General features: G+C 64.3%; 1 protein-coding gene across 14 annotated transcripts in view; it reads left to right on the top strand.

Moving 5' to 3' along the window:
• KCNQ2 (potassium voltage-gated channel subfamily Q member 2) overlaps positions 1 to 16,012 on the top strand; it is a 73,604-nt gene extending 57,592 nt beyond the window's left edge. For 4 of the 14 annotated variants that reach the window (XM_055104900.3, XM_055104898.3, XM_055104906.1 and 1 more), the window contains 7 exons: positions 794 to 847; positions 6,520 to 6,743; positions 7,431 to 7,536; positions 8,043 to 8,174; positions 9,747 to 9,854; positions 13,368 to 13,491; positions 14,697 to 16,012. In XM_055104900.3, coding sequence (XP_054960875.1) covers positions 794 to 847; positions 6,520 to 6,743; positions 7,431 to 7,536; positions 8,043 to 8,174; positions 9,747 to 9,854; positions 13,368 to 13,491; positions 14,697 to 15,428 — 1,480 coding nt within the window. In that variant the 3' untranslated portion in view covers positions 15,429 to 16,012. Of the gene's footprint in view, positions 1 to 793; positions 848 to 6,519; positions 6,744 to 7,430; positions 7,537 to 8,042; positions 8,217 to 9,746; positions 9,855 to 13,367; positions 13,492 to 14,696 lie in introns of all 14 variants that reach the window. The other 10 variants (XM_055104907.3, XM_055104904.3, XM_055104903.3 and 7 more) reach the window with 7 other exon arrangements.
• Positions 16,013 to 21,286: the final 5,274 nt, after the last annotated feature.

Raw genomic sequence — 21,286 nt, 5'->3', positions numbered from 1 at the left:
GGTGGCTGGGGTGGGGAAAAGGAAGGGTTCTTGAGTTCTTGGTGATTGGTTTCATTTTTTGCTTAATCATTTGCACATTGTGATGCAGAGCTAAATCGCCAGGGTTTTTGGGGAGATTCTTGGGAAAACGTTCCGCGTTTTCTGAGCCTTTTCTAAGGAACGCCCCGGCGGGGAGCTGCGCTTGTGAAGGGCTTCAAATGAGGGGATCCACTGAGCCCCAACGTGACTGTCCTCAGGGGAGCCCTTGAACCCCCAGATAGCCATGCCTGCAGTGGCAGCCACGCCTCCTGGGTAAACCGAGACCCACCTCCAACTGGGGGACTGGCTGGCGTGGCCAAACGTCACCGACTGGTTTGCAAAGCGGGACAACTGCACGTTTTCCTCTCTAAAATGTGCGTGCTTCACTCCCCCGCCCTTTCCCGGGGTCACGTCCTTCCCAAGCAGGGCTTCTGCGGCGTCTGAGGCCACATGTATTATTGTTTTGTCGGCATGAATACTGCAAAAAATAATACATCTTTTAAGACATGAACCCAAACTGTGGCTTTGGAAGGAAAAGGTATTTTTGGAGGAAAAAAAAAAACAGGGATTTTTTTCCTTCAGAAATAGGGAAGTGTTTTCTTCTCCGGACGGTGGAGACGATGGTGCACCTTCCTCACTGGCCTTGCTTGGGCGCAAGCTCTGCCGCTGGGGACTGCACACAACACCCTGGGTGGTTGCAGTGCCTCAGTTTCCCTGCTCCCGGCCGTGTGCTGTTGCCGGCGCCCAGGACTAACTGTGCTCTCCTCATTTCCAGTAAAGGCAGCCCGTGCAGAGGGCCCCTGTGTGGATGCTGCCCCGGACGCTCTAGGTACCGCGGAACACGCCGCACGGACTGACGGCTGCTGCACGGCTCCTCTGCCCCTCCCTGCTTACTAGAGGTTCTGGAGGAGCCAGGGGGAGGCTGGCGCCCCAACCCCAATTCTGACCCACCGCCCTGGCGGTGCGGGCTCAGCTCCCTCTATTCTAGCCGACAGCTGCGTGCAGGGCGGAGCTGGGGGAAGGTGCTGCTTCTTGCTCCCCACGCCAGGCGATGTCCTGCGCACAGCCAGAGGGGCCAGCCAGGGGCTCTGAACCCAGCAAGGCGTCCGCGCCTCCTGGGGTCCCCGACTGCTCTTCAGGGAGCGTTTCCCCTGGGGCTGTCACTCTAGCACCTCTGCTGCGTACCTGAGGATGACTGAGCCTTCCTGGCTGCCTCGCCCGCGGGAGGCAGCTCCGTCTGTGTGTGCCGGGCTCCTCAGGGTCCTGATGCATCAGAAGCCCCAGAAAGCCAGAGGCCCGCGGCTCCCTCTCCCAACAACAGGCCTGGTTTAGGGCAGGTGGAAATAGGACGGGGGAGGAGCCGCCCCCTTTGCACCGTGGGCTCCTGGCCTGCACCGTGACCCGCACTTCCCCGTCCCCGCGTCCCCTGTCTGCTGTTGGGTGTGTGCAGGCCTGCGCTGGGGGCCCCTCCGTCCTGGCCAGCACAGCCCAGCAAGGTGGAGGCGGCTGTGTCGTGCTCCCCTGGGGCTCTCCTTGGCACGTGCATGCCGCCGGTGGTGCTGGCCTTGGAGGGCTGGTGGGGCTGCATGCTGCCTATCTGCATCTGTGCATGCTTCGGCCCCTGCTCCATGGGGGGTCCGCGACTCCATGCCACCCTCTCCCTGTGACTTTGCTGCTTGTGTGCTTCTGGGGGGATGGGTGCTTGCGGGGAGACTGTTGGCAGCTCCAGAGAGGGAGACGGGCGTGTGGGCTGCCTGGGGCACGGCCTGCTGAGGCGCTAGCAGGCTGTCCTGCGTGTCCGGAGCATCTATTCAGGGTGCTTCTGGCCGCAGGCTGGTCCCTCAGGGCAGGGGCTGAGGTCAGGCTGCTTGGGGACCAGAGGGGGTTGAAAGTGGGGGTGGGAGCCCAGGCCAGAGAACAACCCAGGGCAGGCCCCACGGGAGGCCCCTTCATCCTCACGCTTCCTGGGCGTCGTTGGTCCAGACACCAGCTGGGCAGGGGTCTGGATGCTCCTCAGCCTCCTGTTTCCTGCGGGCACCGCACATCTGAATTTCACCATTGGGAGGGAGGGTGGCAGGCCGGGTGGGGGTGGCGCTCTCTCAGGTGCTTCTTGAGCCTGCCCCGGCCCCGTAAGCGCCAAGCGTAGGTGCCACGGACGCCCCTTGCACACAGAGGGCAGCTCTGGCCGAGGGCTCCTCCCAGGTGGGTGGCGGCAGCTTCTCGCGTGCGCTTGTTCTTGGCTTGTGGCCGAGGGAGGGCCTGCGAGACCACGCGTGCTCCTGGCCGCTGAGGCAGGCTGGCGGGGTCGGGTGTCTGCAGCATGGAGCCTCACCAGCTGTGCTTGGAGGGTGCAGAGTTTGGGTCATGGTGGAGGTCCAGGGGAGGGAAGGACATGTCCAGGCCGCACCACCCTCCTCTTCCTGGCAGAGCCTCCCTCGCAGATCTGAGGTGGGAGCGGAGCCCGAGACCCGGGACAGCAGGGCCGAGCCGAGGCCAGGGCAGGCTCCTTCCCGCCGGCTCTGTCTGGGGCAGTGCACATGGGCTGCGTCCCGGCGGCCCCTGGGGCTGTGCTGGGCATCGGGTCCAGCAGGGTGTGTCTGCCGCTGGCGGGGCTGTGGCTCCTTGTCGTGGTCGGCAGGGGGTCCTCCCTGAAAAATGGGAAGCAGACGTCGGGGCTGGGTCTTCTCTCCTGGGGCCTGTGGAATCCACGCCACTCCCTTCCTGCAACTCCCTGCGGACTGTGGGGCCTGACCCTTCCTGGCCCGCACGTCTGTGTGGCCGCCTGGGTATTTGACCCGTTCCCCTCCGGGGCCGCAGGTGGGAATCTGATGCCCATTCCTCAAGCTGTGCCTTTCCCACTGCAAGCCCTCAGCACCGGGCTCTGCCCAGAGACCAGCCAAGGGCAGCCCCGAAGCTGCAGTTGGGCCGACCGGCTCTGTCCTCCACCCGGTGCTTTGCCAGCTGCTGTGAGAAAGGAGGTGGCTGCTTCTCTCTCTGGTGACTGGACCTGCCTCGGGTGGAAACGCAGAGAGAGGAATTGAGTCTTTCAGTGACTCCCACTTGCCCTGAGGCCTGCCTGAGCAGGGCCAGGAGGGGCCTATTCTTGCCTTTGAAATGGCTCGTGCAGTGGAGAAAGAGAGAACATTCCAGGAGTCCCGCTGAGCCTGTGCCCATGTGCTCCCCTGGCCCCTGTCCGGTTCTCCCCGACCACCTGTGCTTTTGTTGTTGGGATGGGGACCAGAGGCCGTTGGGACAGAGGCACCCACAGCACCAGGACTCTGAGCACCCCTGGCCCCCACGGCACCAGGACTCTGAGCACCCCTGGCCCCCATGGGCACGGTGTGTTGGCCTCAGGCAGTGCAGGGGTGTGGACTCAGGGCTGGGGTCCTGAGCGAGCCTGTACCATCGGCTCCTGACGTCCCCAAGCACGCGACGCCTCGGGACTCGGGGGATCTCGGCCACTCCGTCTCTGCTTCCCCGAGCGGGCACCACACCCAGGGGCTTCTTTCTTTCTCTCAGAGACGGCTGAGTGGGTACAGATGGTCTGCTGAGTGGGCACAGATGGTCTGGGCGGTTACCTGCTGCCTGGGGGATGGGGTGGGGAGGGGCAGCCAAGCGATCCACGTGTCCAGGCCGGGCAGACGGGCGCGGTGGGCTCTCATGTCTGTGGCTGGTTATCTCTGTGCCGTCTGGTGGGCGTGTCTCTCTGGCTGTGGGTCTGGAGTGGGAGCTGATGGTGGCTGCTGACCGGGGCCTCAGTCCCTCGCTGTTGGCTGGGGAGCCACCGTGGGATCAGGGAGCCCGTGAGGCACTGGGCTTCCTCTCTGAAGGGCGTCAGGGATCTGCGGGGCCTCCCCACCTGAAGGCTTGTCTCAGGCTCCAGGAACGGTGCTCTGGGCCCTGCCCAGAGCCACCCTGAGAAGTTCCGTGGCTGCTAAGCATGGCTGGGCATTAGCGGGTCCCCAGTTCACGAGAGCCCCACTGTCCTCAAGGGAGCCAGTGGGTTCTGATGCTTTCCAGACCTCAGGAGGCCACATCTGCCTGGTGTCTCCCAACCACCAACCACAGTGAACCCTCCCCTCCCCCACTGTTGCCCAGCGGACGCTGGAGTTGAAGAACTCGGGTGCAAACCCGTCTCCACGGTCACCAAAAAACTCGGGGGCAAGGCAGGCCCAAGGACCCCCTGAGAGTATGGAGCTGGAGACCCAGCCAGACACAGCTGCAAATCCTGCTTCACGCCTCGCAGGCCGAGGGGGCCGGGCCACAGCGCTGTGGCTTTGGAGGCTGCCTCCCCCTGCCCTGGGGCAGGACTTGGATAGTGAGGCCCAGCTGGCAGAGGAGCCCCGTTACCCATTCCTTCCTTCCAGAAGCCGGAAGGAGCAGTTCTCTGACACGGACCTGGTGGGAGGGGAGCCCGACAGGGGAGGCCTGAGCCCTCCTGAAGCCCATCCCACCAGGCAGCCCCCCGGGGTGGGTGGAAAGGCCGGAGTGTGGCTGAACAAGGGTCCGCCGCAGACTTGGCCCCCAATGTCCTTGTTGTCCCCTGGCCCCTCGACTCTGGGGCAGAAGGAGAGGGACAGGCCATGGGAGGGGAGGAGGGAGGCTGCTTCCTGGGAGCAGTTACAGGTGTGAAAAGGCCACAGGGGAAACCACGGGCGGGGCCAGGGCAGACAGAGGTGCCCGAGGAAGAGCCGCAGCCCTGGTGTTTGGGATGCCCATTGCCCTGAGTGTCACTGGGTGAGGGACTGGCAGGACAGTGTGAGGAAGGCTCCGGCACCTCGTAGTGGTAGCGGAAAGTGATTTAAGAGTCCACAGACATCAACCCCCCCACATGGCCAACCTCTGGCCACGCCTGAGCCAGCCGGGGGAGCTTGCCGCCCACCCGGCCTCCCCTCCCTCCCTCCCGCCGGGTGCTCAGTGTCTGTGGCCTCCCCTCCCTCCCTCCCACCGGGTGCTCGGTCCCCGTGACCTCCCCTCCCTCCCTCCCGCCAGGTGCTCAGTGTCTGTGGCCTCCCCTCCCTCCCTCCCACTGGGTGCTTGGTCCCCGTGACCTCCCCTCCCTCCTTCTCGCTGGGTGCTTGGTCCCCGTGGCCTCCCCTCCCTCCCTCCCGCCGGGTGCTCGGTCCCCGTGGCCTCCCCTCCCTCCCTCCCGCCGGGTGCTCGGTCCCCGTGGCCTCCCCTCCCTCCCTCCCGCCGGGTGCTTGGTCCCCGTGGCCTCCCCTCCCTCCCTCCCACCGGGTGCTCGGTCCCCGTGACCTCCCCTCCCTCCCTCCCGCCAGGTGCTCAGTGTCTGTGGCCTCCCCTCCCTCCCTCCCACTGGGTGCTTGGTCCCCGTGACCTCCCCTCCCTCATTCTCGCTGGGTGCTTGGTCCCCGTGGCCTCCCCTCCCTCCCTCCCTCCCACCGGGTGCTTGGTCCCCATGGCCTCCCCTCCCTCCCTCTCGCTGGGTGCTTGGTCCCCGTGGCCTCCCCTCCCTCCCTCTCGCTGGGTTCTTGGTCTCTGTGACCTCCCCTCCCTCCCTCCCACCGGGTGCTTGGTCCCCGTGGCCTCCCCTCCCTCCCTCCCTCCCTCCCTCCCACCGGGTGCTTGGTCCCCATGACCTCCCCTCCCTCCCTCCCACCGGGTGCTTGGTCCCCGTGGCCTCCCCTCCCTCCCTCCCTCCCGCCGGGTGCTTGGTCCCCGTGGCCTCCCCTCCCTCCCACCGGGTGCTTGGTCCCCGTGGCCTCCCCTCCGTCCCTCCGGCCAGGTGCTCAGTCCCATGGCCTCCCCTCCCTCCCTCCCGCCGGGTGCTCGGTGTCTGTGGCCTCCCCTCCCTCCCTCCCGTTGGGTGCTCGGTCCCCGTGACCTCCCCTCCCTCCCTCCCGCCAGGTGCTCGGTCCCTGTGGCCTCCCCTCCCTCCCTCCCGCCGGGTGCTCGGTCCCCGTGGCCTCCCCTCCCTCCCTCCCGCTGGGTGCTCGGTGTCTGTGGCCTCCCCTCCCTCCCTCCCGTTGGGTGCTCGGTCCCCGTGACCTCCCCTCCCTCCCTCCCGCCAGGTGCTCGGTCCCCGTGGCCTCCCCTCCCTCCCTCCCGCCGGGTGCTCGGTCCCCGTGGCCTCCCCTCCCTCCCTCCCGCTGGGTGCTCGGTGTCTGTGGCCTCCCCTCCCTCCCTCCCGTTGGGTGCTCGGTCCCCGTGGCCTCCCCTCCCTCCCTCCCGCCTGGTGCTCGGTCCCCGTGGCCTCCCCTCCCTCCCTCCCGCCGGGTGCTCGGTCCCCGTGGCCTCCCCTCCCTCCCTCCCGCCGGGTGCTCGGTCCCCGTGGCCTCCCCTCCCTCCCTCCCGCCGGGTGCTCAGTCCCCATGGCACCTGCTCTGAGCCACCCGTGTGGCTGGCTGTTCTTCAGACCTGTGTCTCCCTCCGGCGCATGGGCGGCGTCGGCCATGAGCAGACACGGCCTGTGTTCTTTGCAGAGTGACTTCTCGCTGTTTTTCTGTCTGTCTGTCTGTCTGTCGGTTCCCGTGGGAGCAGCCAGAAGGTCAGTTTGAAAGATCGTGTCTTCTCCAGCCCCCGAGGCGTGGCTGCCAAGGGGAAGGGGTCCCCGCAGGCCCAGACTGTGCGGCGGTCACCCAGCGCCGACCAGAGCCTCGAGGACAGCCCCAGCAAGGTGCCCAAGAGCTGGAGCTTCGGGGACCGCAGCCGGGCACGCCAGGCTTTCCGCATCAAGGGCGCCGCGTCACGGCAGAACTCAGAAGGTGGGTGTGGCCACATCCTGTCCTGGTCCATCCTCTCCGGGGATGGACGTGGTGGCCGAGCTACTGGGGCCACCCTGTGGCATCGCAGCTGCTTTTGCTTGCTCTTGGAGTGGGAACCCCTTATCCTTTCTAAAATTGAGGTGAGACTCATGCAACCTAAAATTAACTATTTAAAAGTGTAGGAATTCAGTGGCATGTAGCACACTCACGGTGGAGTTGTCACCACCACCTCAGCCTAGTTCCAGAACATTCTCATCACCACAGAAGGAAACCATGACCCCATCAGTAGTCACCCCATTCCCCGCCTCAGCCCCAGCACCCGCTGCTCTCAGGCTGTGCGTGTCTGCGGCTCCCACGTGGGGCCGTTGGGTCTGGCTTCCTTCACTGAGCCTCAGGTGTCAGGCCTGCACCTTCCGCCATTAACATCTGTGCGTGGATGCGCCATGTTCTGTTCATCCATTGGCCGGAATGTCCTTTGACGTCCCACATTGGCCACTCCCTGTGGCCACAGCCTGCCGGGGAAGGTCCTGACTCGAGAGCAGCTGGATGCAGATGGGTGGGTTTCCAGAAAAGCAGGTGAACCCGAGGGGCTCCCTGGCGCTCTGTCTAGCCGGTGTGCCCTGCAGGACCCTGGGAATAGGTCTCCCAGCCCCCTCGGCCCCTCATGGCCTGTCTCCTTCCCCCCAGAAGCAAGCCTCCCCGGAGAGGACATTGTGGATGACAAGAGCTGCCCCTGCGAGTTTGTGACCGAGGACCTGACCCCGGGCCTCAAAGTCAGCATCAGAGCCGTGTGGTGAGGCCCCTGCCCAGCTGGGAGCCTGGGGGAGCGAGGAGGGGCCTCCCGCTCGGTGGTCCTGCCTGCTGCAGGTGCTCATGGTGCTGGACAGAGCCGCCCAGAGACAGAGTCTACTGGGAAAAGAAAGGGCTAAGACACGGGTGGACCTGGCTGAATGTCCTGGAGTCCACTCCTCTGGGACTCAGGCGGGTTTCGGGTGGGATGCCGGTTCAGCAAGAGGCCTGAGGCCGGGCTCCACCTGGCTTAGGAAGCAACACAGCCACCTTGTGCCTGCTGTGGCATGGAGTCCAAGGGGGCATGGCCAGGCCTGCAAGCCCCACCTGTCCTGGGCAGAGCAGGGCCACGTACAGGCCCTTCTGTGTGTGGAGCTGGTGGGCGGCAGACAAGAGGGGCAAGTCCAGCCATCTCCAGGCACCGAGGTCTCAGAGGTGCTAGGAAGGTCCTGGTGCATGTGGCCGGGGGTCTCTGGCCCAGGGCTCACAGCCCCACCCACCCCCCTGCAGTGTCATGCGGTTCCTGGTGTCCAAGCGGAAGTTCAAGGAGAGCCTGCGGCCCTACGACGTGATGGACGTCATTGAGCAGTACTCAGCCGGCCACCTGGACATGCTGTCCCGAATTAAGAGCCTGCAGTCCAGGCAAGAGCCCTGCCTGCCTGTCCAGCAGGGGACAAGAACGGGGTGGGCTTCTGGGACAAAGCCCACTGTGGCCCATGGTGGGAGTGCAGGGGGTGTGTGGGTGGGGCCTCCTCCCCACCCACGTCGGCCTCTGTCAGCTTCTGTTGTGTCTTCACAAAGTCTGTTTTAATATTTCTGCTGTCTCTCCCATCTCTCCCCCATCCACGCTGCGGTGGGCAAGTGCGTGCACCTGTGTGTGTGGGTCCCTGAAAACGTGTGTGTGCATGTGTGTGTGTATAAGTCACGCATGCACACGTGTGCTTCTGCACAGGTGTATGTGTGTGGTTGTATGCATGTGTGGCTCTGCTCTGCCATGTATGCATGTGTGTGTGGGGTGCATACATGTGTGTACACATGTGTGCATGTGTGTTGGGGATGGAGTAATTCTGTTGAGACATGAAGCTGCAGGGTTCCTGTGGGCCCCACCAGGCATCGGTTATGCTATTTGGCACCTTTTTTTCTTCTACCTGCCCTCCTTGGCATAGGTGTCCCTTAAGTCCACACACGTGCCCACACATGTGCAGCCTCAGGCACATACAAACAAGGATATACACACGAGTGGGTGTTTATGTTGCCTGTAATGGGGACACACGGCTGTTGAGAGTCTCTCCTGCAGTAGGGGACATGCTCCTGCCTATCAGGGTCCCCTCCCTCTCCCAGGCCCCCCAACCAAGGCTGTACCAGTTTCTCAGCCCTGGAAGCGAGGCTGGGCCCCCGTTACAGGGAGAAGGCTGGGATGGTCAGGGACAGCCTGGGGGTCACAGCCCAACTCCAGGCCCTCCAGTGGGAGTGAAGCTCTCATCTGAGGAAGTCGAGAGCCCCACCCTGGGGCTCCTGCCCAGTCCTGCTTCAGGGGGCCAGGGAAGGGGCGCCTCCAGGCCTTAGCCCACTCCTGCTGTGCAGGGGCCGCTGAGCCATCCCCTTCACCCCGCTGGGCTCCAGCTGTGAGGCCTCTTTACCAGCGTCCTCTCTGGAGCAGCGGCCAACCCTGGCTGCGTGTGTGTGTGTGCGTGTGTGTGCGGAACGCCCTCCTGTCTTGACTTCTGTGCTTTGTCTCCACATCTCTCTCACTTCAGCTGTTTTTGTTCACCAGGATCTCTTGTCCTAAATTTTCCCTTTCCTTCCCTTTCTCTCTGGAAAAACAAACAAAACAAAGCAAACACCCCAAGGACCCCAGGAGTCCTCGGCCGGCTCCTGACAATGTGTTTCCCGTTGCCCCGCAGCAGCCTGTCTGGTACCGGCTCCTGCTGCGGGCACCTCCCCTGCACTCCACGCTCTGGGACGTGGCACCCGGGTCTCCGCAGTGGGGCCGCCCGCCACCCGCTCCTGAGTCAAAAGCTTTGCTTGAAACACGGGAAGGACTTGGCAAATCCAAGGTCCAGCGAGGCGGCGTCCACACCCTCTGTGGGAGAGCACCTGTTTCGACGGAGCCTCCCTGTTGCTTCCGTTTCCGCCAGTTCCTGGCCAGCTCCTCCTTTCCTGTGGCTTTACGATGCATTTTGCCGGTGTCTCTTTTCTCGTTTACTCTGCCAGGATAGATATGATTGTGGGTCCCCCGCCCCCTTCAACTCCCCGGCACAAGAAGTACCCCACCAAAGGACCCACGGCCCCTCCAAGAGAGTCACCCCAGTACTCACCTAGGTTAGGATGCCAGCGCCTCTCCGACGTGTCTGTGGAATGGCCGGCCCCTTCGCTCCAGGCCACATGACGGCAGCACCTTGTACCACCCTTTCCCCGGGACAGAGGGAACACTCGGGTTTTCTCTGTTCCTGAAAAAGCCACAAGAGGGAGAAGGCCCTTCCTCCACCAGGGCCCCAGGCAGGCTGTGCCCCTATCAGGACTGCCAGGGGCCCCACTGCTCCTCTCGACAAGTGCCCTGGGGAAGCCGGGGGCTCTGTGGATGCCCTGTGAGACTTCCCTCTGGGGTTGGGAGGCCCTCGGGCAGCACCTCCAGGATCAGATGCCATCAGACCTGCACAGATGTCCCTCTGGCCCTGCCCCTGCCCCCTGGACAGGCCCCTCCTGGCTGAGGGCTCTCCAGCCTCCCCAGGCACTGACCTGCCCCTCAGCACCTGCCCACTGCGGGGGTGGGCCTGGCCACGTGCATGGCCCAGACCTGGGCCCTGGGTGGCTCCGAGCAGGTGGAGCCGCATCTCTGTGGCTCTTCCCTCTCGTGGAAGATACAGACGGTCAGAGCATCTACCCCTTAAGCCACCGGGAAGAAGCGTGAGAAGAGGCCTGCCAGGTGCCCGGCACAGGCGTGCGCTCCAGCAGCTCCGGTGCTGGCTTTCAAGCTGCCAGCGTCCTAATTAGCGTTTTTTTTTTTTTTTTTTTCCTGAGACGGAGTCTTGCTCTGTCGCCCAGGCTGGAGTGCAGTGGCGCAATCTCGGCTCACTGCAAGCTCTGCCTCCCGGGTTCACGCCATTCTCCTGCCTCAGCCTCCCAAGTAGCTGGGACTACAGGCGCCCGCCACCACGCCCGGCTATTTTTTTGTATTTTTAGTAGAGACGGGGTTTCACCGTTTTAGCCAGGATGGTCTCGATCTGCTGACCTCGTGATCCGCCCGCCTCGGCCTCCCAAAGTGCTGGGATTACAGGCGTGAGCCACCGTGCCCGGCCCCTAATTAGCGTTTTTGATAAGGGAGCTGGCGAGAGCCCCGGCTGATGGGCAGAACAGAGGTGCGGCCCAGCTCCACGTGAGCTGGCAGAAGCCAATTCTTTAGTGATTAACTCAGACTTTCCAAGGCCTTCTTGCCTCCCAGGGACTATTCAGATGACGGTGGTTCCCTGTCTTCTGGCAAGTCTGATTGGCTGAGGGAGGGTAGAGCCCCTGCGGCGGAGGCCTGGAGGCTGAGCATAGACCCCTGGCCTTCCCTGACAGCTCAGGGCAGACAGTTTCTGGGCACAGCCAATGCCAGTGTCTGGGCAAATGAAGCCCAGGCCTGAGCTGGTGGGGACAGTGTCTGGGGTGAGTCTGACCCCTCCTCCCTCTGTGGTGGGGTTTCTGCCTGTGAGGCCGAGGGTCTATGCACTGGATATGTCAGCCCCCTGCTCCTCCCGTGAGAACGGAGTTTCTGGGAGCAGGCAGGGCCGTGTCTGTTACTGCCCAACCCAGGGTAGCCCCGGACGGAGTTTGCCGGGTTCCCTGCTCTGTGGTGTCCCCCAGGCCCAAGGGTGCTGTGCCCTGGGGCTGGTCCTCCGTCCTCCTGTGCCTTGCCGCAAGGGACAGCAGCTGGGCATCCATAGCTGTGAGCTCGGACGGTCTTGTGGCTAGGAGACGTGCAGGTTCACACAGGGGGCCAGGGAGACAGTTGGAGCGCTTGCCCCACCTCACGGGGCACTGAGCACTCAGGGATCAAGTCTCCTCCAGCCAGGGGCCCAGGGCAGGAGGGGCACAGGGTCCTCGGAGGAGCCCCCAGCAGCAGCTCCAGGCTGAGCCCGTGGCCAGGGCTCCTATTGGGACTGAGCAGCCGGGCGGCCCGTCATGTGGCAGGGGCGAAGGTGCTGAGCATCTGCCTGGACTGTGTGGATGCCCCGAACACCAGGGACTCCCATCTCCTCCATCGCCACTGGCGTCTGCTCGGAGCCAGAGGGTCCCCTCCCGCCATCCCCTCCCGCCCTCCTGGCCCTATTGCATGAGTCCAGCATGAAGCCCCGCGGAGCATGAGGAGCTGCACTGTGGCCGACGCGAGCCTGAAACCCCCTCTGTTTCTCGCAACAGAAAGAAGATAACACCCCTGGCCCGCCCTCCCCCACTCCCATCAGAGGCAGGTAGGGCAGCCCAGTGGCAGGAAGTCCCGCCCCCATCAGAGGCAGGTAGGGCAGCCCAGTGGCAGGAAGTCCCGCCCCCATCAGAGGCGGGTAGGGCAGCCCAGTGGCAGGAAGTCCCCCCCCAATCAGAGGCAGGTAGGGCAGCCCAGTGGCAGGAAGTCCCGCCCCCATCAGAGGCAGGTAGGGCAGCCCAGTGGCAGGAAGTCCCTCCCCCGCCATCAGAGGCAGGTAGGGCAGCCCGGTGGCAGGAAGTGAGGACTTGGCCCCGTCGGCTGGCGTGGGGCACTCTTCATGTACCAGGCCCCAGTCCAGGGGAGACTTGGGAGCTTGTGGCCTCTCCTGGGTGGGTCCTGCTCAGCCACACCCCGTCTTGAGCTGCCCTTGTCCAGCTGGGCTTTTGTAGACTTACTGCAGGGTCTTTGTTTCCAAGTGAGTTCCCACGTAGCCGCAGGCCTCAGCGCTCACCCACCGTGGTGGCCCCTGCCAGCCCAGCAGCGGCCGTGACTCTGTGGATACCAGACTGGTCAGAAGCCCCTGTCCCTGAGGGCAAAGAAGCCTCCCTCCCTTCTTATTGTCATGAGTGACCTGTGGCCTCATTGGAGATCAGCTCAGCTGAATTCTGCATCCTACACACACACATGCACACATGCAAACGTGCACACTCTTGCACACATGAACACATGCACGCGCGTGCACACAGAAACTTGTGCAATGCACATGAGGGCACACACATGCACATCTGAGTGCACACACAGACCCTCGCAGCTTTGTCTCCCCTCTTCTGGTTTGTGCGTTGGTTCCTGTGCTGCTCTGTGCCTTCTCTCCTTGTCCTGGTGCATGGAGCCGCAGCTCTCACGCCTTTTCTGCTTCTGTTGTCCCCGCCGCAGACATTTAACTCTGTCCCCATCAGACCCGGTGGGGCCGATGGCTTCAGTGGCACATTACGTAGGAGTAAAGCTCCGGGGTGGGCACGGGTAGGGGGAGGGGCATCCTCTGGAGTGGGCTCCAGGCCCTGCAGTGGGAGACCCTCCGTGGGCTGTGGGTGAGCAGGTGGGGCTGGCTGGAGGGGGCGGTGTGGAGCCGGGAGCCCACGGAGAGGAGCCGGGCGACTCGGCCCTGGTGGGAGCTTCCTTACTTTACTCCTCGCTAATGTGCCAGGCCCCTCGGGGACAGAGCGGGCAGGAGCAGAACCTCGCGGTGCCAGAAGACGGGCTGAGAACGGGGCGCACCCCGTCCATCTGTCCCGGCATCCGCTGCCCCCTGGTCGGCTCTGGGCTGAGCCTGCAGCCTAGACCCGGGGCACTGTGGCCTGGCCCAGGAGGAGAGGGCAGGGGCCCTGCTGCACCCACCCGAACTCATGCTTTGGGGTCTCTGTTCCCGGTAGAGTGGACCAGATCGTGGGGCGGGGCCCAGCGATCACGGACAAGGACCGCACCAAGGGCCCGGCCGAGGCGGAGCTGCCCGAGGACCCCAGCATGATGGGACGGCTCGGGAAGGTGGAGAAGCAGGTGCGAGAGGCTGGGCGGGAGGGGTGCGGGGCTGGAGGGCTGTGGTGCCTGCTGTCAACCTGTGGCAGTGTGGGCTTCAGGGGCTGGGTGCCACGGAGGGCTCCTCAAGTCTAGGGTTTACATGGCCCTGTCACCACTGACAGCTGCTCTGTGCAGACCCCTCACACTCCACCGTGAGCCTCCCACCCCCGGCCTGGGTGCCTTCCCTCCTGACAGTACCCAAGGGCCAAAGTCCCCAGGAGTCCTGGGTGGGGGCTGCTGAGAGGTGGGTCCCTCAGGGGTTCCCTGTGGAACGTGCCGGAAGTTGTACCTGCCTGGCCTTCCTCCTCTCTGTCCTCCTTGCCCGACATCCCGGCCGCTCTCTTCTGGGGGTGCATTCTCAGGAACCACCGCAGAGGACCCTTGTTTTGGGGTCTGCTTCTGAGAGCCGGGCCTGAGCAGTGAGTGAGGAACTGCCAGGTCCTGCCCTGTGGGGCTTTCCTGAAGGGGGTTCCACGGTGGGCAGCAGGAGCGCCTGGCTCTGAACACACGCCCCAACCGTGGAGCTGGAGGCTGAGCCCCTAGGGGTCTGGGAAGGAGGAAGAGCTGCTCCTGGGCCTCCTCTTCCCGCTCCTCCAGCTTCCAGGGAGCAGGGGTCCCCCCTCCCTGTACCTCTGCAGGGAGCAACCCAGGTCCCCCCATCTCCTGGGACCAGCCTGGGTCCCCCCCATTTCCTGGGACTAGCCTGGGTCCCCCATTTCCTGGGACTAGCCTGGGTCTCTCCTGTTTCCTGGAACCAGCCTGGGTCCCCCCATTTCCTGGGAGCAGCCCGGGTCCCCACATCTCCTGGGACTAGCCTGGGTCCCCCGTTTCCTGGGACTAGCCTGGGTCTCTCCTGTTTCCTGGAACCAGCCTGGGCCCCCCCATTTCCTGGGAGCAGCCCGGGTCCCCACATCTCCTGGGACTAGCCTGGGTCCCCCATTTCCTGGGACTAGCCTGGGTCTCTCCTGTTTCCTGGAACCAGCCTGGGCCCCCCCATTTCCTGGGAGCAGCCCGGGTCCCCACATCTCCTGGGACTAGCCTGGGTCCCCCGTTTCCTGGGACTAGCCTGGGTCTCTCCTGTTTCCTGGAACCAGCCTGGGCCCCCCCATTTCCTGGGAGCAGCCCGGGTCCCCACATCTCCTGGGACGGGCCCTCGCACCCCAGCTCAGCAGCCCCTTTTGCAGGTCTTGTCCATGGAGAAGAAGCTGGACTTCCTGGTGAATATCTACATGCAGCGAATGGGCATCCCCCCGACAGAGACCGAGGCCTACTTTGGGGCCAAAGAGCCGGAGCCGGCGCCGCCGTACCACAGCCCGGAAGACAGCCGGGAGCATGTCGACAGGCACGGCTGCATTGTCAAGATCGTGCGCTCCAGCAGCTCCACGGGCCAGAAGAACTTCTCGGCGCCCCCGGCCGCGCCCCCTGTCCAGTGTCCGCCCTCCACCTCCTGGCAGCCACAGAGCCACCCGCGCCAGGGCCACGGCACCTCCCCCGTGGGGGACCACGGCTCCCTGGTGCGCATCCCGCCGCCGCCTGCCCACGAGCGGTCACTGTCCGCCTACGGCGGGGGCAACCGCGCCAGCATGGAGTTCCTGCGGCAGGAGGACACCCCGGGCTGCAGGCCCCCCGAGGGGACCCTGCGGGACAGCGACACGTCCATCTCCATCCCGTCCGTGGACCACGAGGAGCTGGAGCGTTCCTTCAGCGGCTTCAGCATCTCCCAGTCCAAGGAGAACCTGGATGCTCTCAACAGCTGCTACGCGGCCGTGGCGCCCTGTGCCAAAGTCAGGCCCTACATCGCGGAGGGAGAGTCAGACACCGACTCCGACCTCTGTACCCCGTGCGGGCCCCCGCCACGCTCGGCCACCGGCGAGGGTCCCTTTGGTGACGTGGGCTGGGCCGGGCCCAGGAAGTGAGGCGGCGCTGGGCCAGTGGACCCGCCCGCGGCCCTCCTCAGCACGGTGCCTCCGAGGTTTTGAGGCGGGAACCCTCTGGGGCCCTTTTCTTACAGTAACTGAGTGTGGCGGGAAGGGTGGGCCCTGGAGGGGCCCATGTGGGCTGAAGGATGGGGGCTCCTGGCAGTGACCTTTTACAAAAGTTATTTTCCAACAGGGGCTGGAGGGCCGGGCAGGGCCCTGTGGCTCCAGGAGCAGCGTGCAGGAGCAAGGCTGCCCTGTCCACTCTGCTCAGGGCCGCGGCCGACATCAGCCCGGTGTGAGGAGGGGCGGGAGTGATGACGGGGTGTTGCCGGCGTGGCGACGGGCGGGGGTTGTCTCAGCCGAGCCCAGGGGAGGCACAAAGGGCAGGCCTGTTCCATGAGGACCTGCGCAAAGGGCGGGCCTGTTGGGTGAGGACCTGCGGCCTTGGGTCCTGGTGGGGTTTCCAGGCAGCTGCAGGCGGGTGTGGCCGGCCGCTGTGCGTGGCCTCTGCCCTCACACCTGACCGGCGGGCTTTCCTGTTCCCCACCTCAGGGGCGCCCAAATACAGAGCTATTGGTTGGCGTCTTCTCCCTGTACTTTCTGGGATCTGAGGGCTCTTTCCATGGAAGCCAGCCCCGAGGTGGAGACCTTCGCCTGCAGCCGAGGAGCGGGTGGGGCCTGGGAACCAAACTGGAGCCCAGAGTGGACGTCCAGCCCTCTGGTCTTGGCCTCTAGGGGGAAGTGCTGGCTCACGGTGGGGCCAGGGAGCCGGCTCCAAAGGGTCTTCAAAAAGGGGGTCCTTGGGGGCTCCAGCTGCCTCGCCCTGGCCTTTCCGTGGGTGTGTGAGAGCCAGCAGCACCCCAGCCTTGGAGACCGGGGGGGCAGGACCCCAAGTCCTCCCCTCTCTCCTGACTGCCCTGGCCGGGTGCCGGCACTGCGAGACCCACCTGGTGAGCAGGCCTCACAGTTCTTAGCCAGGGCCCCACCTCGCCTGTGTCCCACCAGTGCCCCGACAGACCTGGAGCAGGGCTGGGCCATGATGCAGTGGGCCAGGATAGCCTCCACCGTCAGCACAGGGCCGCCCTCCCCACCTTTCCGGAGGAAACCACTCCCACCTCAGCCCAGCTGTGCGCCCTCCCTAGCTCTCCTGCCCCCTGGAGCTGATGGCCCCTTCTCCACTGACCGATTCCTTAGCGAGGCCTCTTGGGGTCTCGGGCCTCAGGGGTGCACCGTCCCATGCCCATCCTGTTGTGGGCACCGTGGCCCTTGGGGCAGGCGGCTTTGATGGGGGAGCGAGTCCCTAGCTCCAGACTTAAGAACCAGACCCCGGGAGCATCTGGCATTTGGCGTGACGGCGTCGCAGGCGGGCCTGGGCTCCCTGGAGAGTGGCCTCCCTGGGAGTGAGCAGGGCTGGGGTCGTGGGCGCAAATACTCCTGCAGAGCAAGTGCAGGGGAGTCCTGGGCCCGTTTCTCCTCCACCTGCGTTTTCAGCGCACTTGGCTTGGCTGGGAAGTCCTGAGGCCCTGAGGCCAGCAGGGGAACCAGTCCTGAGGGAGAGGACTTTGAAAGCAGCATTTGAGGGTCGTACGCCCCTGGCTGGTGGGGGTCCTGGCTCTCAGGGTGTTTGGGGAGCCATGTCTGGCGTTCATTGTGGGGAGCTGCTGCCCTGGCCTCTCTGCCTACCCCCAGCCCGGCCAGGGCACTCCCAGGCCCTGTCGCCATTGAGGTGCCTCCGCTGGGCTGTCTCCTCACCCCTCCCTGTGCTGGAGCCTGTCCCAAAAAGGTGCCAACTGGGAGGCCTCAGAAGCCACTGTCCAGGCTCCCACTGCCTGTCTGCTCTGTTCCCAAAGGCAGCGTGTGTGGCCTCCGGCCCTGCGGTGGCGTGAAGCATCCCTTCTGGTGTGGGCGTGGCTACGTGTTTTGGGGGCAGCGTTTCACGGCGGTGCCCTTGCTGTCTCCCTCGGGCTGGCTCGAGCCCGGGGTCCATGTCCCTTCGCCTTCCCGTCATGGGACAGGGAATCCATAGCAGGGCCCACAGGCAGGGGTATGAGTGCGTCCCACCCAACGCAGCACCAGCCCCGGCCACCCCTCCCCGTGTCCCCAGTTCCGTCTCAGCTACCTGGACTCCAGGACCCTGGAGAAGGGAGACCTGGCAGTGGAGGGAGGCTGTGCTGTGTGTCCCTGCCGAGGTGTGACCCTGCCTGCTCTTTCCTCCCCGGCCAGGTGTGGCCCCGCCTGCTCTTTCCTCCCCCCGACAAGGTGTGGCCCCACCTGTTCTTTCCTCCCCCCCCTGAGGTGTGGCCCCACCTGCTCTTTCCTCCCCACCCCCAGTATGGCCCCACCTGCTCTTTCCTCCCCCGAGGTGAGGCCCCGCCTGCTCTTTCCTCCCATGGGGCCGCTGAGGCATGAGCACCTGGGCACAGGTTGGGGCTCTGCAGGATGAGGAAGACAGGCCAATCCCTTCCCTCCCAGAAGCTGGCCGCCCAGCAGGAGGGACTGAGGCCAGACTCATGTCCAGCAAGGAACGTGTGGTGTGTCCCCTGGGAAGTCTCTGGGCCCTGGGAAGAGGGAAGGTGCACATCCTGGGATGGTTGGGGGGGCCCTGTTTTGGGAGACAAAGGGGTAGAGGGTCTGTCTTGGGCCCCCCCAGACTAGCCTGAGCAGTGCAGCCACCTACTGCCCCACCTCAGAGAAGTGCAGCGGGAAGGAGGCTGGAGGTGGTGCGGCGCTGCCTCGGGTGTCTGCGTGAATGAGCGTGGCCAAGGACCAGTGCCACCTCATGGCAAAGAGCTCCCGCAATGTTTGTTAGAGTGCACATCCCTACGTGCCCACTGGCACACACACGTGCTCACATACATGTCCGCATACAGGCGTACACATGCACGCTTGCACACATGCACACAGACCACATAGCACACACGTGCACTGATCACACCTGTATAGACCATGCACAGTACACATACGTGCATACACATGCCTGCATACAGGTATACACATGCACGCTTACATGCGCACATGCACAGATCACACACGTGCACACACGTGTAGCTCACACACAGTATACACACACACAAGTGCACAGACCACACACAGCACTAACACATGCACACACAAAGTGCATAGGCCACAGCACACACAAGTGCACAGACCACACTGCACACATGCACACACACACGCATGCGTGCACACTCCTCGCACTTCCAGCCTTGGAGCCCTTCTGTCTCTGGTCTTTCTCTTTGACCCTGCTGGGTGTAAGCTGCCTGGGGAGGGGCTACAGGGAGTAATTGTGGCTTTAGGGGTCGTGGTGATGCTGGAATGTCAAGCGCCGTCGTGGGGTATCCGACTGTCCGGGCTTCTGGTCTGCAGTGGCAGAGCACCAGGCAGAGCCCAATCAGGGTCTCGTGCTGCCCTTCCCCCCCACAGCCTGGCAGCCATCCAGAGGAGGGGCTCTACCAGATGCCAAGGTGCCCCGGTGTCTGTATGGGTGTCCAGTTGGGTTCTGTGTTTGGTCTGCCCTGGAGGTGCTGGGCCCTCCTGGGATAGGTGGCTCAGCCTCGAATCCCAGCCCCCAGCCCAGGCAGGTGCTGCTGCCTGTTGTGGTTTCCTGGCCCAGCTTCTCCTTCTCCCTCTGCGTAAAATCACAGTCCGTGAGTCTTCCAGCTGCCACCACGGCTGGGACACGCTGGGGGAGGGCTCCTCCCATGCCTCCTGCACACAGCCGTCTGAGCAGGGCAGGTGCCCAACACCCCCCACTGGAGGACACGCTGCCCCTCAGCGATGCCCCTACCTTTTGGGGGGCCTTGTCTCAAGCCCCCACTTGGAGGCTGAAATCACCCCAGGCACTGTGAGGGCTTCTCCAGGGGGCACCCTTTGAGCTGTGGGTCTGATCACCCCAAGTCCCGCCCGGAGGAGAGGCACAGCCAGGGCGTGTGGTTTAATGTTTGCCCCCTTCGGGGCTGGAGGTCTCAGTGTTTCTAGATTCCAGACCCTGCTGCCGGAGAGACCTGCTGCCGGAGAGAAGGGGAGGAGGACTCCAGCTGGGCTCGGTCCCCCACAGTCAGGGACCCCCATAAAGGACACCCCCTTCTCTCTAGAAAGAGCTGGGCTCTGAGCTATTTCTAGTTGCTTCCCAGAAGCCGAGGAGCAGAAGGAGCTGTGAGAGCTTTGCAGAAACGCCCTTGTCCCCGCCGCCCTGAGCTATGAATGCCGTACAGAGCAGAGGCCGGGGCATTGGCAAGATCACAGGTTGATGCTGCACAGCCCCATTGACACAAACCCTCAAAGCAGACGTGAGAGGGACGGTTCACAAAGCTTGGACCTGCCGTGGAGGGTGCCCAGCAGACGTGGTGTGAGAGGGACGGTTCACAAGACTTGGACCTGCCATGGAGGGTGTCCGGCAGACGTGGTGTGAGAAGGACAGCTCACGAGGCTTGGACCTGGTGGAGGGTGCCCGGCAGACGTGGTGTGAGAGGGACGGCTCACGAGGCTTGGACCTGCCATGGAGGGTGCCCAGCAGACATGGTGTGAGAGGGATGGTTCACAGGGCTTGGACCTGCCGTGGAGGGTGCCCGGCAGATGTGGTGGGAGAGAGATGGCTCATGAGGCTTGGACCTGCCGTGGAGGGTGCCCAGCAGACGTGGTGTGAGAGGGATGGCTCACGAGGCTTGGACCTGGTGGAGGGTGCCCGGCAGACGTGGTGTGAGAGGGACGGTTCACAAGGCTTGGACCTGCCATGGAGGGTGTCCGGCAGACGTGGTGTGAGAGGGACAGCTCACGAGACTTGGACCTGGTGGAGGGGGCCCAGCAGACGTGGTGTGAGAGGGACGGCTCACAGGGCTTGGACCTGCCGTGGAGGGTGCCCAGCAGGGGGCTGAGCTCTGAGGGGTGGGTGCTCAGTGCACGGGTGCCCCCAGTGTCCTCTGGCCCTGTCCGGTGCCTCCCCCAACCCCCACACCCATGCAAAACTCCCAGGTCACATGTATATATGTCCAGGGCATGGGGGTGGGGTGAAGAGGCCTGGTCAGGGCCTTTAGGGGCTGCAGGATGGCATGGCCACCTGGGGAGCCTGTGTGGCTGTGCTGGGCCAGCCATCCTGCATTCCCACCCAGCGGGCAGTCTCCACCTTGGCCCCAGCAAAGCGCTATGCAGCCGGAGAGACAGCCAGGGCGGCTTCCTGAAGGATGTGGGATGGTGGACTCCGGGGTCGAGGGAATACCCAGGTTCCTGTCCCTCCGGGAGACCTAGAGAAGCTGCACACCCAGGAGCTTTCCATGACCCGGGAGCATGAGTGAATGGGGGTTCCAGTTTGCTGAACTTTGCAAACTTTGTCTTGTAAGGGTGGGGGCTGATGGCCGACCCTGGGAGGAGGTGACATCGCAGGGGGAGGTTGTGGGCCACGGTGGAGGAGGAGAGACGGGAGGGGACCATTTGGGATGGAGGGGCCTCTTCAGAGTTTTAAAAGGCATTTAAAAGGCATTTAAAAGGCATTGTGGGGTGGAGTTGAGTGTGCTCTGGGCTTGGACACTTGCCGTGGTACTCCTGGCTGGCCGAGGAGACTGGCTCTGGCCAGGGGCCCCGTCCTGAGAGGTCCTCAGCGTCTGACTCTCGGCCAGGCGCCAGCAAGGAGGGGCCGGTCCCCGGGGCTACCAGGCAGGCACGTGCACATCGCCATCGCCACACGCCAACTCCGCCTGGGTTTTACAAAGTCGTTGCCTTAACGCATGTGGACAGGAACTCCCTGAGGTCGCCCCATGCCCCCTGGCTGTGCCAGGTACGGACGCCCTGGACCCTGCGAACAGGTGGGGCGGGTGAGGGGCCCAAGGGACGGGCTCCAGAGACACGCGCAGGGCAGGAGG

This window comes from Pan paniscus, chromosome 21 (assembly GCF_029289425.2).
Source record: "Pan paniscus chromosome 21, NHGRI_mPanPan1-v2.0_pri, whole genome shotgun sequence".
NCBI classification, from domain to species: domain Eukaryota; kingdom Metazoa; phylum Chordata; class Mammalia; order Primates; family Hominidae; genus Pan; species Pan paniscus.
Note: the sequence above shows the minus strand (reverse complement) of the source record. Positions and strands in the feature narration are given on the sequence as shown.